The sequence below is a fragment of the Lipotes vexillifer genome, unplaced genomic scaffold (assembly GCF_000442215.2).
Source record: "Lipotes vexillifer unplaced genomic scaffold, Lipotes_vexillifer_v1.1 scaffold147, whole genome shotgun sequence".
In the NCBI taxonomy this organism is placed as follows: Eukaryota; Metazoa; Chordata; class Mammalia; order Artiodactyla; family Lipotidae; genus Lipotes; species Lipotes vexillifer.
The window spans coordinates 5,224,058-5,240,544 of NW_006778796.1; the positions used below are offsets into that span (position 1 = coordinate 5,224,058).

The window sequence follows — 16,487 nt, forward strand, 5'->3', positions numbered from 1 at the left end:
GGGCACGAACCCGTATCCCCTGCATTGGCAGGCGGACTCCCAACCACTGCGCCACCAGGGAGGCCCTCTTGCTGCTTTTAAGATTATCTCTGTCTTTGATTTTTTACAACTTTATCATAATACATCTTTGAGAAAATCTCTTTAAGTTGAAAATTTTTTTTTAAAGAAGATGTTGGGGGTAGGATTTTATTAATTTATTTTATTTATTTTTGCTGTGTTGGGTCTTCGTTTCTGTGCGAGGGCTTTCTCTAGTTGTGGCAAGCGGGGGCCACTCTTCATCGCAGTGTGCGGGCCTCTCACTGTCACAGCCTCTCTTGCTGCAGAGCACAGGCTCCAGACGCGCAGGCTCAGTAGTTGTGGCTCGCGGGCCTAGTTGCTCTGTGGCATGTGGGATCCTCCCAGACCAGGGCTCGAACCCGTGTCCCCTGCATTAGCAGGCAGATTCTCAACCACTGCACCACCAGGGAAGCCCTTTAAGTTGAATTTGTTTCTTAACTATGAGCTTCATGAACTTAGATATACAAATCTCACCTCAGATATGGGAAACTCTCAGTGATTATTTCTTTTCTTTCTTTTTTCTTTCTTTTTCTTTCTTTCCTTTTCTTTTCTTTTTTTAAAGAGAGTGATACTGGCAGGGCTATTTTATTATTTATTTACTTTTTTTTTGCATTAAAATTTTTTATTGGAGTATAGTTGATTTACAATGTTGTGTTACTTTATGCTGTACAGCAAAGTGATTCAGTTATACATATACATATATCCACTCTTTTTAAGATTCTGCCACTGTTTCTTTAAATAAGCTTTATGTTCCCTTCTCCCTCTCTTTTCCTTCTGGGACTCCAATAATTGACAGAGGGTTACATTTGATTGTATTCCACAGATCTTCTAGGCTTTATTCACTCTTTTTCATTCTTTTTTCTTTGTTTTGTTCTGAGTGGATAATTTCAAAGTTCCTGTCTTCTAATTCACAGATTCTTTCCTCTACTTGATGGAAAGAAGATGAAAGAATCTTCCTCTTATTTCCATCAAGCAGAAAGAGCATTTTTTGTTGTACTTTTCATATCCAGAATTTCTATTTAGCTTTTTTTTTTTTAAGATTTCTATTTCTCTATTAAACTTCTAATTTTGTTCATGTATTGTTTCCCTGATTTCATTGAGTTGTCTTTCTGTGTTTTCTTGTAGCTCACTGAGCTTCCTTAAAAGAGCATTTTTGGGTAAGTTATAGACCTCCACGTGCTGGTGTCAGTTACTGGAAGATTATTTTGATTCTTTGGTGTGTCATGTTTTCTTGATTTTTCATGTTTCTTGAAGTCTTTCATTTCTGTCTTTGCATTTGAAGTAGCAGTCACCTTCTCCAGTCTTTAATAACTGACTTTGGGAGAGAAACACTTTCTGTCAGTCTTGCTAGGGATTCTGAGACTCTCTCAGACCTTTTATGGATATGCCTGTACCACACTTCTTGCTCTCTCCTGGCACAGTGCTTAAACTTGTATGCCTTCTCTTGATTCTGCAATGTACCAGGCTGGCCGCTGACAGCTTCCCTTTTGTTTTCCCAAGAATGGAACTGAATCTCAGGTTCATGTTCTCTCCCTGGCCTGCAGATTTGGGCTGGCTTTCTGTGCTACTCATTAGTTGTCTGCCAAAGCTCACTCTTGCTGCTGTCAGGAGTGCACACAGGGAGCTGGCCACAGTGTGGGGTGTGTGTGGGTGAGGTGCATGGAGTGTTGGGAGTGCCTGTGGGCAAGTTGATGGGATTCAATGGTGAGGCATCCCCAGTGGCTTGTTGGTGGACTTCTTGAGGGATCTGCGCCTCTTTCATATCTTCCAAGAGTTCTATCTGCCACTTTGCTGGCCTCTACCCACCCCCAGTAATGTAAGTTATGACTCACTACTCTGGATGGGGTGAGAGAGAAATGGGCCTCTTTGGCAGTTTCCCGCACAGCTGAGGAAGACAGGTGTTCACTCACATGCTCTCACTTTCCCTTACAGGATAATTCGTGAGTTGAGAAGGTCTCTCTTGGCACCAAGCTGTGCTGCCTTGGGGAGGAGTGATGCTGTTCCTCCTACCCTCTCCAGTGTGTCCAACTTGCATTTCTTTGCTCCAGTGGTGTGCTGGAAGTTCTCCACTGGAAACCTGGACTTCCACAAAGGCTCTCTCACCTATGAGTACTTGTCTAAGACTGTTCTCCGGGCGTTCCCAGATAATAGCTAAGAGGGGCTGAGCAAGTTCATGGGCCATTGCAGGGTCCCTAGCCATGACTGAGGTCTGTATGCTTGTTATCTGATGCATGGTGGGCAAGACTCGTCCTGGATTCCTTGGCATATGGTGTTGGATCCCATAGCTCCCACAAAGGTATCTTTATCCAGGAATGGATATCAAATTGTTGTTAAAAGGGGGATATGAACGAGAGACATCTTGTTCGACCATGTTGCTGATGCCATTCCCCAAGTACGTTCCTGTTTCCTGATTAACAACCTCACTTAACTAAGTCATATTCTTAATCAACTTCCAATAAAGCTATGTGTGCTAGGTACATTTTATATTCTTCTATGTCTAACAGTATTTTATCCTTTCTTCATGCCTAATTGCGATTTTGAAAAGGTATACATTTATTAATAGAAAATAATTTTCCTTTAGAACTTCCAGGCCTTTCTCATTATCTTTATGATAAAAGTATCTGACGGTTTAACAGTGTCTGTTGTATGTTTGCTTTGTTTCCCTCATTGGGATATTTTTTGATCTTCTTTTAACACTTGAGATTCTGAAATTTTAAAAATGATTTTAAATTTTTTTAATGTATCTAAGAATGAGGTTTTTTTTCATTAATTTTGCTAAATATCTGAAAGTCCCCATTCCATGTAAAGAATTAGGTCTTTTATATCTGGAAATTTTTCCTTTACTTGTTTTCATAAATTTCCCCCTTCATTTTTCTGTTTCTCTCTCTAGCTCTGTTACTTGATGTTGCCAAGTCTATTCTCTGTATCTCATCTTTTCTACCATATATTACATTTCTTTGTCTTCTTTTTCAGGGAGAAAATTTCAAGGAGGTTTTCTTGATTTAATTTTTATATTACATAATAATAATTCTATTATTATAATTTTTATATTATTCTATTTTTTAATCTTTCTATTACATTTTCCAATTTTTCAGCCCCTCATTATCACTTTTATAGAGGAAGTATCTTTTCACTAAGGATTCTAATTAGAAAGAATTGAAATAGCTTGCTTGCTCTTACATAAACTTTCTCTACTAAACTGTAATAATTTTTGTTTTATTTTATTGTCATACTCTCTTTTTTAAAAGTAATTAATTTGGCTGCATCAGGTCTTAGTTGTGGCATGTGGGATCTTTCATTGTGGCGCGTGGGCTCTTCATTGCAGTGTGCAGGTTTCTCTAGTTGTGGCAAATGGGCTCAGTAGTTGCGGCGTGCCCTGCGGCATGTGGGATCTTAGTTCCCCGACCAGAGATCGAACCCACGTCCCCTGCATTGGAAGGCAGATTCTTAACCACTGGACCACCAGGGAAGTTCCTCATACTCTCTTTCATACTGTTAGATTTCTCAAACATTTGCTCTGCCCTCTTTAACCTTGTCTTTCACTTACTGAAAACCATCTTGTTTCATCTCAGACATTTATACAAGCCTTCTCTAAACACCAAGTTATACTTGGTTCCTGTGCAATACTCTCTCACATTACCTTGTTCTTTTCCTTTACAAATTCTTCAGAGTTTGTACTTGTATGTTTGTGAAACTATTTCATGTATGTATGCTTCCTCCTATTGGAATGTAAATTCTTCAAAGACAATAAATGTATCTATTTTCACCTTACTTTAATACACTCAGAATGTAGTATGGTATGTATCACAGCATAGCTTCTAAGTGACCATTTTTACATTATAGATTGAACTAGTAATTATATTTAATAAAGTTTGGGGTTTAGCCCAACCAATAATAAAGTGAGCATTACTTTGCTTTCTTTTGCTATTATTCTTTGTTGTATACACACTCTTTAGGGTTACATTTCTCAGAGGTTCTATGGTGTAGAACAGGATTTGGATACTCAGTGTTTCTTAACTGCAATAAAAATAAGGAAAACCTTAAAAACCAAAATAACTTCAAACAGAATGCTTCTCTGCTTATTTTTTCTTTTGGCTTTCCTGGAATATCTAAAAAAAACCTTTGTATTATGGAACATTTCAACTATATACAGTAATAGGGAGAATAGTACCATGTATCAACAGTCCAGTTTTAAAAATGATCAGTTCATGGACAGTTTTGTAAATCCACCCATTTAATATTATATGCATACTGGGTTATTTTAAAGATAATCTTAGACAATATATAATTTCATTGATAAATATTTTACTATGAAAATCTAAGATATAACAACTTTTTAGAAATATAACAGCAATGCCATTACCACACCTAAAATTATTTCTGATTGTCTCACAATAATTCTTGTTTTTTTGTTTGTTTTTGCGGTACGCAGGCCTCTCACTGTTGTGGCCTCTCCCGTTGCGGAGCACAGGCTCCGGACGCGCAGGCTCAGCGGCCATGGCTCACGGGCCCAGCCGCTCCGCGGCATGTGGGATCTTCCCGGACCGGGGCATGAACTCATGTCCCCTGCATCGGCAGGTGGACTCTCAACCACTGCGCCACCAGGGAAGCCTCTGTCATAAATTTTAAAAGCTGTATTAAGATGAGTACAGACTTATTTCTGGTTTTTGTATTTCTGATATAACAAATCTACACCATGGGAGAAGAATATATATTATCTTCAATGATGCCTGAATTAGGGGGATGGGTGACAGTGCCAAGAGTGGGAACAGAAGGAAGAGAGAAATAATAATCTCAGCTAAGATAACAACATATTATTAGTCTACACAGGTTGCTCTTGTGTTACTGGGCATGAAACATGATCTGAGAAACGAAATTAAGGGGCCTAAAGCATAAGGGAACAAGGTCCTAGTCAGCCTTGAGATGAAAGACAGGAAAAGTTTCAATAAAAGGAGGATTCATTGCTTCCATGATGATACTGGATCAGGGTCACTAGGGATTAGGTAACTGGGTGGAATACGCCAGTGATCCCATGGTATGTAACTATTGAGAACAGAAAAAAATCATCAGGTAGTCAGGGGGAGAATTCCGAGGTATATGTGATCTTTAAGGGATAAGCATCTTAAGTCCCAGAGAAGAGGTGAGAGGGGGAGTGTAAGAGGAGAGAAGCTATATGAAGATAGTTCTAGGTCATCTAGCATGTCCACTCTTCTGCTCTGGTAGACGGGCAGTGCACCTGCAACAGGACAGACATGAGACTGATGAGTCCTGGGGGCCTTCTGTGCAATCATCATGACCTTTCCCAGTTCTCCTCAACTTTTCAACCACATTTGAGTCCACAAACCTCTTCCCACTTTCTTTCCTCCTACACTGTCTCCAATGCTGACAAATCTGAATCCTTACCTTCCCTTTTAGGGTGCAACTCACAAGGGCCCCTGGTGTCTGGAGGGACCACCTGAGCGCAGGCCTTGGATGATGAAGACAGTGCCCACCACGATGCCTACGAGGCCCACAATCAACCCCAGGGCGCAGACCACAGTCTCTGTCAGCTCTGACATAGGGGTTGGAATCTCAGGCTCTGCAAAAGTGAAGTTGTAAAACTCAGAATACAGAGTGTTGGTTCATGTGCATGTGTTTGGGATGGGGCAGGAGGTGTGGTGTTCATTCTACAAAGACTCAGGGCACGGGGCTTAGGGAAGAGAGGGAAGTTTATCTTTAGAAACACTTGAAGTGTGGAAAACAAGCTCTGGACCGTGTGATTTAGGGGCTAAAAGGCAGGACATTCTGTACTTGATAGAGAAGGGAAAGTATCAAAGGGGTGGAACTCGTACATACCCCAGTGTTTCAGCAGTGGCTCATCCAGGCCCCAGTGTTCCACTTTGCAGTCATAAACATCATCATCAGAAGGGAGGAAGGTGAGATAACTGATCTTGAAGAAGGAAAGATCATTCTTCGGGAGGAAGCTGATCTCAGAAACACCCTCTCTGACTGAGTGTCCGTTCCTCAACCATGTGATGTTGATCACAGGAGGATAGATGTTGTCCACAAGACAGATGAGGGTGTTGGGTTGACGAAGCAACACCGGGAACTTAGAAAACACAGTCACCTCAGGAACCTCTGTGGTGAGAAAACAGCACTGATGTGAAATGAGGATAGTTCTGCCCTGAGGTTCTGCATTGCATCCTGGGGGAGCCCTCCCACCAATATTTCCCAGTCTGACAGTGGAAGAGCTCTTGTTTCCCTTTTGCTTGGGAGACGCTATTCACTGCCTCTGCTTTATCCCCATGTTCTCTGCGGGCATGCTTGTTAAGGAGGGAGGTCTGTGGGACTCCTCCTTGAGGGATTCAAGGAATATGTTATGGGAGTAGGGATCCTTATATTACACGGAAATATGTGATCCTTGAGAAGAGGGAGGATGAGGGCTCAGTAATTACTATGAGAAAATCTGGGGACTCGTTGGAAAGGAGAGAGTTTTATAGAGTGGTGAAAGGTATCTCTCCTTAGGGAACAAGAGCGTGAGGCCTGGTATGAAACAATAGTTTCAGTAAAGAGAGGCAGAATGGTGGACACCTACCATTGGTAACGGGGGTAAAGTTGGAGCATTTAATCAGGATATCCAAGTTATGTTTTCCCACAGCTATGTTTCTCAGGGCACCCTGTGGGTCAAAACTTGCGAATTCGCTAAACACAGGCAGCTGCCAGACAGTCTCCTTCTTCTCCAGGTCCACATAAAACAGCTCATCTCCATCAAATTCGTGGGTGTACTGGCCAGAGGGTCCGAAAGACTGGTAGATAGTTGTGCCATGGGACGCAACGTGGTCAGCTGATAAGTGAAGGTGAGGGGCAGGAAGGTGGAAAACAGAGGGAGAGGAAAGAACCATGTTAAACAAAGTTACAGAAGAAACAACTCTCAAACATTGTAGTCTTCACCTCTGGCACAGTCTCGAAGCAAAATTCCCAGCACCTGTTTCCTTCGCCCTCAGTGTTGGTAGCTGTCCTGTTAGAACCCAGTCTGTCTTTCCACTGTAACATATGCTCAGAAGGGTGGAATTTTCACAGGCCCTGTTTACTGCTATTTCCTGCATGTCCAGCTCACTGCCTGGCACATTGTAGGCTTGTGATAAATATCATAATGGAAAGAAAGAAGAAAGAAGGGAATGAATGAATGATCATGGTGTTAGTTTACTTCCCTTTGCTTCATAAGTTTTCTTTCTCACTTACTTCTTTCATCAGTTAATAACACATTCATTATGGTTCCTCTCGCCTCAGGACTGGCTCAGAGCAGAACGTTTTCTATACAAGATTCATTTCTTATTTATTTATTTATTTATTGTGGTACGCGGGCCTCTCACTGTTGTGGCCTCTCCCGTTGTGGAGCACAGGCTCTGGACGCGCAGGCTCAGAGGCCATGGCTCATGGGCCCAGCCGCTCCGCGGCACGTGGGATCTTCCCAGACCGGGGCTCGAACCTGTGTCCCCTGCATCGGCAGGCGGACTCTCAACCACTGCGCCACCGGGGAAGCCCCATCTTATTGTTTTTAAACCAAGGAAAAGCACATGGAATCTTATTATTTTAAAATAGTTTCCTCTAACTGTTACAGGGTGTAAGAACGAGTATGACAAGGACAGTGACAGTATTACAAAACATATAAAGAATAAACAATGGTTTTAAGTTGTCTGATTTGTTAACAGTAGTGATCCTTAAAGGAGAGTGCTTGATTGCTTCTGAAGTAAGAAATGGAAATTTTATTTTGGATTTCTGTTATTTCCCACCCCTATTTTTTTCTTTAAGGAGGTTACTAAACTTTTTTTTCTGACTCAACACGTATTTGTGGAGGACTCAAGGTACTGTTCTGCCATTTTCTTCAATTGGACAATATACTTTTCTGAGGATGCCAAAGCAGAATGGCAACCAGTTCAGTTTGACTCTACTCAAGTAAGCCTGACTGGACAATTTTGTCCAGACACATACAAGCCTTTTATCATTTTCTCTTTCCTTCCTTCCTCAATTACTGAGCATCAACAGGGTTTCAGACATTGTGGGAGGCAAAGAGTAAAACATCAATCAGGCATGGTCTCTGCCGACAAGGAGAATATTGATTAACGGGAGAGTCAGGTGAGTAAAGGAGCAAGTACAGTGTACTTGGGGAAGCCCCAGTTCATTCTTGAAGTTTCTGCTTAGTTACCAACTTTTTAGCTAAGTTCTCTCATTACACATGTTTTTGCTCATATTATAACCTCCAACCTCTCCATCCCAGTGTCCTGCTTTCAAGTCAATCTATTCCTCATCATTACCCAGCATGACCCCTTGGTTGGTCTCTTAAAAGGCCTTCCAACGTAGCCTCCTTATCCCTGTAGTGAATATTCTTGATTCCTTTTCAATCATGAATGTATGCAATTATTCTCTTCATCAGCTACTTGTCCTGGGTTGCCAGCACTGAAGAACATTGCACTGCTATGCCAACTGGAACCAATTCACTTTTACAGCTTCAGCCTCAGCTGCATCCATTGCCCTGCTCAGCAATACTCCTTCTGTTTTTCTGCACCATTTTCTTAGCATTACTAATCTTAGTACACTCTATGGGGCAGATAGCATGTCTTTTCATTTTTGCATCCCCCAAACTTAGCTTGCTGCGTGTTCAAAAATGTGTACAAAATGTCAATTACTATTCTTGAGGATCACAGAGACTTTGGGGAAGACTGACAAGCACAGAGGTAGCAGAATTATATGACAATCAGAATCAGCAGTGACCAGGGCTGCAGTATGACTGTGAGCCCTAAGCACTGCTGCATAAGCAAGCTTTCCTCCATAAAAATATTAAAAGTCGTATTTTATGGCCATACTGGTATAAAGACAAATATAATCTAGGCTAAATTAAAACATTTTCTTCTACCCTAAAAGTTCATTTTTTTTTCTAATTAAAATAATAAGATAGTTTCTTGGAGCCCTATAAGCACTGCAGGCCCTTGGCCTGTGTCCCCTGTGCCCAGTGAGGAAGTCGAGCCTGACCAGGACACTCTAGTGTGACGCTGAAGAAACAAAATTTAGAAGTGCTCTGGAGGAGTGTGTGAAACTTCCACTGCCACACACAATTAGAATGGGAGCATTCATGGTTAGCAAAGTTGCTGAAGATTAGAGTACCCTCCATTTCACTTCCCTTTTGAACTATCTGGCCTTTCTACTTTGGTTTTTACAAACTCACTCAATGTCTATAAAATAACAAAGATGTGGGCCAGGGATGGATCCTGGAAGGAAAGGAAGACCAAGGAATGTAAGAAAAGAGGGTGGAAGGAAGGGGACAGCAAAGGCAGAGGGGCCTAAGGGACCAAATAAATAATCTGTGCTTGCCCATTCTTCTTGAAGGACTTCCTTAGATGGGGCAAAGAACTGGTAATTTGGGCTAACAAGTTGAAAACAATATAATTTGATTCATCAAGTTTCTTATCATAAAGTTCTCAATTTTAAAATAAAAATAAGGAAATTTCTTACTTTGTTAAAGAAAATAAAGCAAAGCTACACTTGTTACGGTAAAACTAAAAAAATAAGAATAATCTTTGATGTTTGTGTGTCTTAATCACTTAGAAAGCATTTCTACACACGTCTTTTACTCGGTTATTTGTGAGGTGACATGTATGAGGTAACTGAGGTTAAGTGAGGACCCTGTGGTAAAACGCCTTATGTAAAGGCATTCTGCTGGGCTTGCTTACCCTCTCCCCACCTGTGCGAGATGACAGCATGAAAATGTATGTAGATCTGAGACTGAAAATGTCACCCTTCTTTGTATCTACACAGTATACAGAATTCATGGAACTATTTACCCCAAGATACACTTTAGGAGAAATATACAAAAAGCTTCAAAATTTGCTCAGAGAAATTTGGGAGCAATAGTTCATAAAATTTTAGTAACAAAACACCCACTTATGGAAACGTTTCTAATCTTTGAGGCAATAATGAATGAATGCCCTATAGCCCTCCAGGACATATTCACTGGATCCAATATCAGAAACAGAATAATGTCCTTGGTGAGCTCTGCAACAGCACAAGTAGCAAAGAGACTGAGTCTGGACTCTGGTTTCCTGCAGGAGGAATGACTCTAAGTTTTAGATTTGCTTAATATTGAGAACGCTTTGAGTCGTCGCTATTATTTCTAGGCCAAACTCTATTTTTTTTCCCTTCAATTCCCTGTTCCCCAACTCTAGCCCCCACATCCCTCTACCGTGCACTCACCCACAATGTCTTCACCTCCACAGGGGCTCATCATGATGGTCAGGGTGAGGGTCCCCAGGATCAGAGCTCTGTTCGGGACCATCCTCTTTTAAGGTGGTCTCAGCAGTTGCCGTTCTGAGTTGCAGAGCAACGACGAGGGCTGAGCTGAGAAGGAACTCTGTAGACACCCAAACCACACTCTGCCAGGTCAGGATTTGGCCAATCAGAAAAATCCCCTATGATGACACCTCAGTTGCCAGATGAAGACTTTGTACTAAGAGGCCTCAAAGGGACTGGGAAATCTCTTGGTTCTGAGGTGGCCTCCACTCAGAGTGGACCTGAGGGAATTTTCTATGAAAGGAGGGAGGGTATTAAATCAGAGTCTTCTCACATATGTGTATGCCTGCTGGTGACAAGAGGGCTGGGAATTTCTGAGCAGCCTCGTGGACAGATGAAGTCATCACTAATATGGTGTCCGACAGGATATTCTGGGCTATAACTTCCAGGATCTCTCCCCTGAGTTCGTCCCCCTCCCTGGCAGGCCCCACCTCCTCCCATTTCTCTTGCCTCCTTATGTGGGTTAACTGTCTTTCTCTTTGTTTCCATAGTGCATATGGAATTCTCTAAATATTGAGTTGATCCTGGTGATAGCCAAGGAATATCTTTGCCTTTTCTACTTACAGGAATCCAGTTGAGTAAATTATTCTTTTCGTACTCTCAAAAGTTTTTATTACCCAGGGCAATAAAAGTACTTGTAATGTCGTGTAATGCTGCCTAAAGTAACTGCATGATCTTTCATTTGAATTTTTTCCCTGTCTCGAGTATACTTTATGCTCTATATTTTGGTGGACCTATCTACTTTCAAAGGAATTTGGGGATCATTGATTACATTAAAGAAAGCTCTGGCTGGTATGCTGTATAATTTTTTTAAACTTAAGAATGTCAAGTCAAATATTGAGGGTAGAATTCAGGGAATTGTTCTGACTTAGAAAATGTTCTTCCTTTAATCTACTGGATATTTTAATATTCTTTATCCTGCCACATTAAAACCCCAGGCATTTGTGAGGGACTAAGGATTGAGCTAAAGTGAAAGACAATTTTTAGAGGGGAACTCATTTTTTCAGAAGAATTGATTTTCTGTGTGTTATGGAAGCCACAGGTTAATTGGGGGTTCCATTTAGAATCAATCCCCCTGTCCCTGTTAGATGGCCCCCAGTTTCTCAGCACTGTCTTACCTCACAGTGACAAAGACTATAAAGAAGAGTGAGACAGAAAAAGTCCTGGCATCTGGGAGCTGCCTGGGACTATTAATTAGGCCTTGGTGTTGCCAGGAGCTGGCCTGCGACTCACAACTAGGTTTTGGTGTTTTCTTGCTGAACATAAGCAACGTCGTATAGCAACAGCATCAGGCAGCCATTCTGTGACCATCAGCCTTTCTGCTTTGACTGTCAAAGCAGAAAACAAGGCCACTCAGTAATCATGTCTCAACACAGACAAAACACGAACTGTGTCCAAATCACAAAAATGACCAAGCCTACTTCTCCCCGAGATAATATGAATGACCTCTGCTTCTTTCCTAATTACAGCTTTAGCCTCAGTATAATCTTCCTTCCTCCTAGGGAAGATTTATTAAGATGCCCGATTACAGAATTACCCCACCTCACCACCCACTTCTTGACAGAATCCAATTAAGAACAAAGTCTCTGTTTCTTAAATCCTCCTCAAGATCACCTAACACGAGCCCAAATCCTATAATAGTTTAAGGGTCTGTTTCATGTGTTGCCTAGGCTATGGTCCTCAGTTATTCACTCAAACATTAACCTAGGTGTTGCTCTGAAGTTATCTTATAGATGTGATTAAGGTCCAAAATCAGTTGACATTATGTAAGAGAGGTTATTCTAGATAATCTAGGTGAGGCTGGACGAATCAGGTGAAAAGTCTCAAGAGCAGACCTGAGGTTTCCCTGAGGGGAAGAGATTTCACTGTGGGCTGCTGTTTCGGCCTGTGCTGAAATTTCCAGCCTGCCTTTCCTGACAATAGCCCTCCCTATGGGTCTTGGACTTGCCTAGCCCATCCCACAACTGTGTAAACTAATTCTTTGCAGCGAATCTCTTAAAAAATCTCTCCAACAGGTTCTGCTTCTTTGGTTCCAACATCTTCATATTGAGATGCCCATGGTTCCCCATGGTGAGTTTATGAACAATACAACCAACTTGTTCATCCATGGACGTGCTTCCGATGAGCCTTGGCTGAAGACGTTAACAGCACTTCATTAGATTATTGTGAGGAACATAGACATACTGCACCTGGAATGAAAAATTCCCACAGCTCTTTATACTTGTAATAAATTAATATCATCCCCATTTTACAAGGAGGACATCAAATTTCAGAAAGGTGAAAGGATTTGCCCAAAGTCACACAGCTGGTGAGTGCAGAGCTGAAATGTGACAAGTGCAAGCCACGAGTCCCTGTGAGGGAGGGAGGGGGTCTCCTGCGTGGATTCAGAATACAGTGTCCTGACATAATTAGGGTAAATATTTGACCCTACAGGTGGCCTTATCATTCTTTCTAGTCTCTCCCATTATGGACCAAGAGAAATTTTGAGGTTCTACTTGAGATGTGCTCCTTTTACCATGCAACATCCTCCTTTCTATGCAGAAATAACATGTTTCTATGCTTTTTTTCTGGATCCAGACTTACCTGCTTTATATCTTAAATAAATCACTTACAGTTTGGCAAATGGTCAAAACTTTTCCTGATGGTGCTTCAGAATTTCACCTACTAATATTACAGTTAAAAGAATTCAACTCAAATTAGGAAGTTAGGATGTTAAACACTCAGGATCAGAATTGTATCTTAGATGGGAAGTTGAAGACCAGTCTCAGATTTCACATCCAGTGGGATGCAGGGGGAAGTCCAAGCAGGCAATGTTACTAGCTAAGAGATAGAAGATGAGCTTTCTGTCCTTAACTTGATTTTGTGTCCCTCCTTTTCCTGCAATCACACAATGAACCTTGTTCTAGTTGCTTCTGTCTTCAGGTCATAATTTTAACATAAAGTAAAATTATTAGTGAATTAAACTCAGAGGAATGGTGTACCACTTTGACAAAAACCAATTTGTTACCTTTGTCTAAAAGGAAAATAAAAGACCCTTTTCATAAATTAATGGTGGAAATGAAATTTGCAGTTTAAAATATTAATTTAGGCCAAAATTTTTCTATTTTATTAACATCTTTATTGGAATATAATTGCTTTACAATGTTATGTTAGTTTCTGCTGTATAACAAAGTGAATCAGCTATATGTATACATATAACCCCATATCCCCTCCATTTTGCATCTCCCTCCCACGCTCCCTACCCCACCCCTGTAAGTGGTCACAAAACACCGAGCTGATCTCCCTCTGCTATGTAGCTGCTTCCCACTAGCTATCTATTTTACATTTGGTAGTGTATATATGTGAGTGCTACTCTCTCACTTCGTCCCAGCTTACCCTTCCCCCTCCCCATGTCCTCAAGTCCATTCTCTACATCTGCGTCTTCATTCCTGTCCTGCCCCTGGGTTCACCAGAACATTTTTTTTTTCAGATTCCATATATATGTTAGCATACGGTATTTGTTTTCTCTTTGTGACTTACTTCACTCTGTATGACAGACTCTAGGTCCATCCACCTCACTGCAAATAACTCAGTTTCATTTCTTTTTATGGTTGAGCAATATTCCATTGTATATATGTGCCACATCTTTATCCATTCATCTGTTGATGGACACTTAGGTTGCTTCCATGTCCTGACTCTTGTAAATAGTGCTGCAATGAACATTGGGGTACATGTCTCTTTTTGAATTATGGTTTTCTTAGGGTATATGCCCAGTAGTGGGATTGCTGGGTCGTATGGTAGTTCTATTTTTAGATTTTTAAGGAAACTCCATACTGTTCTCCATAGTGGCTGTATCAATTTACATTCCCACCAACAGTGCAAGAGGGTTCCCTTTTCTCCACACCTTGTCCAGCATTTATTGTTTGTAGATTTTTTTTTGATGATGTCCATTCTGACCAATGTGAGGTGATACCTCACTGTAGTTTTGATTTACATTTCTCTAATGATTAGTGATGTTGAGCATGCTTTCATGTGTTTGTTTCATGTGTTTGTTGTATGTCTTCTTTGGAGAAATGTCTTTTTAAGTTTTCTGTCCATTTTTGGATTGCGTTGTTTTTTTTTTAATATTGAGCTACATGAAATGCTTGTAAATTTTGGAGATTAATCCTTTGTCAGTTGCTTCATTTGCAAATATTTTCTCCCATTCTGAGGGTTGTCTTTTCGTCTTGTTTATGGTTTCCTTTGCAGTGCAAAAGCTTTTAAGTTTCATGAGGTCCCATTTGTTTATTTTTGTTTTTATTTCCATTTCTCTAGGAGGTGGGTCAAAAGGGATCTTGCTGTGATTTATGTCACTGAGTGTTCTGCCTATGTTTTCCTCTAAGAGTTTTATAGTGTCTGGCCTTACATTTAGGTCTTTAATCCATTTTGAGTTTATTTTTGTGTATGTTGTTAGGGAGTGTTCTAATTTCATTCTTTTACATGTAGCTAGCCAGTTTTCCCAGCACCACTTATTGAAGAGGTTGTCTTTTCTCTATTGCATATTCTTGCCTCCTTTATCGAAAATTAGGTGACCACATGTGAATGGGCTTATCTCTGGGCTTTCTATCATGTTCCATTGATCTATATTTCTGTTTTTGTGCCAGTAGCATACTGTCTTGATTACTCTAGCTTTGTAGTACAGTCTCAATTTCAGTGCTTGTGATTGGTCTGTTTATATTTCCTATTTCTTCCTGGTTCAGTCTTGGAAGGTTGTGCTTTTCTAAGAATTTGTCCATTTCTTCCAGGTTGTGCATTGGCATTTAGTTGCTTGTAGTAACCTCTCATGATCCTCTGTATTTCTGCAGTGTCAGTTTTTACTTCTCTTTTTTCATTTCTAATTCTGTTGATTTGAGTCTTCTCCCTTTTTTTCTTGATGAGTCTGGCTAATGGTTTATCAATTTTGTTTATCTTCTCAGAGAACCAGCTTTTAGATTTTTTGATCTTTGCTAGTGTTTACTTCATTTCTTTTTCATTTATTTCCAATCTGATTTTTATGATTTCTTTTCTTCTGCTAACTTTGGGGTCATTTTATTCTTCTTTCTCTAATTGCTTTAGTTGTAAGGTTAGGTTGCTTATTTGAGATTTTTCTTGTTTCTTGAGGTTGGATTGTATTGCTATAAATTTCCCTCTTAGAACTGCTTTTCCTGCATCCCATAGGTTTTGGGTCATCGTGTTTTCATTGTCATTTGTTTCTAGGTATTTTTTGATTTCCTCTTTGATTCCTTCAGTGATCTCTTGGTTATTTGGTAGTGTATTGATTAACCACCACATGTTCGTATTTTTTACAGTTTTTTCCTGTAATTGATATCTAGTCTCATAGCACTGTGGTCAGAAAAGATACTTGATATGATTTCAGTTTTCTTAAATTTACCAAGGCTTGATTTGTGACTCAGGATATGATCTATCCTGGAGAATGTTCCATGAGCATTCACGAAGAAAGTGTATTCTGTTGTTTTTGGATGGAATGTCCTATAAATATCAATTAAGTCCATCTTGTTTAATGTGTAATTTAAAGCTTGTGTTTCCTTATTTATTTTCATTTTGTATGATCTGTCCATTGGCGAAAGTGGGGTGATAAAGTCCACTACTCTTACTGTGTTATTGTCATTTTCCCCTTTTATGGCTTTAACATTTTTCTTATGTACTGAGGTTCTCCTATGTTAGGTGCATAAATATTTACAACTGTTATATCTTCTTTTGGATTGATCCATTGATCATTATGTAGTGTCCTTCTTTGTCTCTTGTAATAGTGTTTATTATAAAGTCTATTTTGCCTGATATGAGAATTGCTACTCCAGCTTTCTTTTGATTTCCATTTGCATGGAATATCTTTTTCCATCTCCTCACTTTCAGTCTGTATGTGTCCCTAGGTCTGAAGTGGGTCTCTTGTAGACAGCATATGTATGCGTCTTGTTTTTGTATCTATTCAGCCAGTCTATGTCTTTTTTTTTTTTACAAATATATATTTTTTAACATCTTTATTGGAGTATAATTGCTTTACAATGATGTGTTTGTTCCTGCTTCATAACAAAGTGAATCAGCTATATATATATATATATATATATATATATATATATATATGTATATAC

The 16,487-nt window shown here is 40.2% G+C and overlaps 2 protein-coding genes across 4 annotated transcripts in view; one reads left to right on the forward strand and one right to left on the reverse strand.

Annotated features, from left to right (window-relative positions):
- Positions 1 to 16,487, forward strand: part of LOC103087452 (DLA class II histocompatibility antigen, DR-1 beta chain-like) — a 66,528-nt gene that overhangs the window by 12,905 nt on the left and 37,136 nt on the right. The window lies entirely within an intron of this gene.
- Positions 965 to 10,427, reverse strand: LOC103086796 (HLA class II histocompatibility antigen, DQ alpha 2 chain-like). Of its 3 annotated transcripts, XM_007451936.1 has the most exons (6): positions 10,285 to 10,427; positions 6,632 to 6,880; positions 5,893 to 6,174; positions 5,461 to 5,635; positions 5,283 to 5,293; positions 965 to 974 (listed from the first exon to the last, which is right to left on the reverse strand). In XM_007451936.1, exons 1-4 carry the CDS (start codon positions 10,364 to 10,366, stop codon positions 5,481 to 5,483), a joined length of 768 nt encoding a protein of 255 aa, XP_007451998.1. In that variant the 5' UTR covers positions 10,367 to 10,427; the 3' UTR covers positions 965 to 974; positions 5,283 to 5,293; positions 5,461 to 5,480. The 3 variants fall into 3 exon arrangements, with proteins under 3 accessions (XP_007451998.1, XP_007451997.1, XP_007451999.1); XM_007451935.1 differs by lacking the exon at positions 965 to 974 and having other exon boundaries at positions 5,136 to 5,293; XM_007451937.1 differs by lacking the exons at positions 965 to 974; positions 5,283 to 5,293 and having other exon boundaries at positions 5,459 to 5,635; positions 10,300 to 10,366.

Coding starts and splice junctions, on each gene's coding strand:
- LOC103086796 (XM_007451936.1), bottom strand. CDS start 10,366: ATGGTCCCGAACAGAGCTCTGATCCTGGGGACCCTCACCCTGACCATC. Junction 6,881..10,284: donor TGGAGGTGAAGACATTGTGG/GTGAGTGCACGG, acceptor TTCACTTATCAG/CTGACCACGTTGCGTCCCAT. Junction 6,175..6,631: donor CTTTACCCCCGTTACCAATG/GTAGGTGTCCAC, acceptor TTCTCACCACAG/AGGTTCCTGAGGTGACTGTG.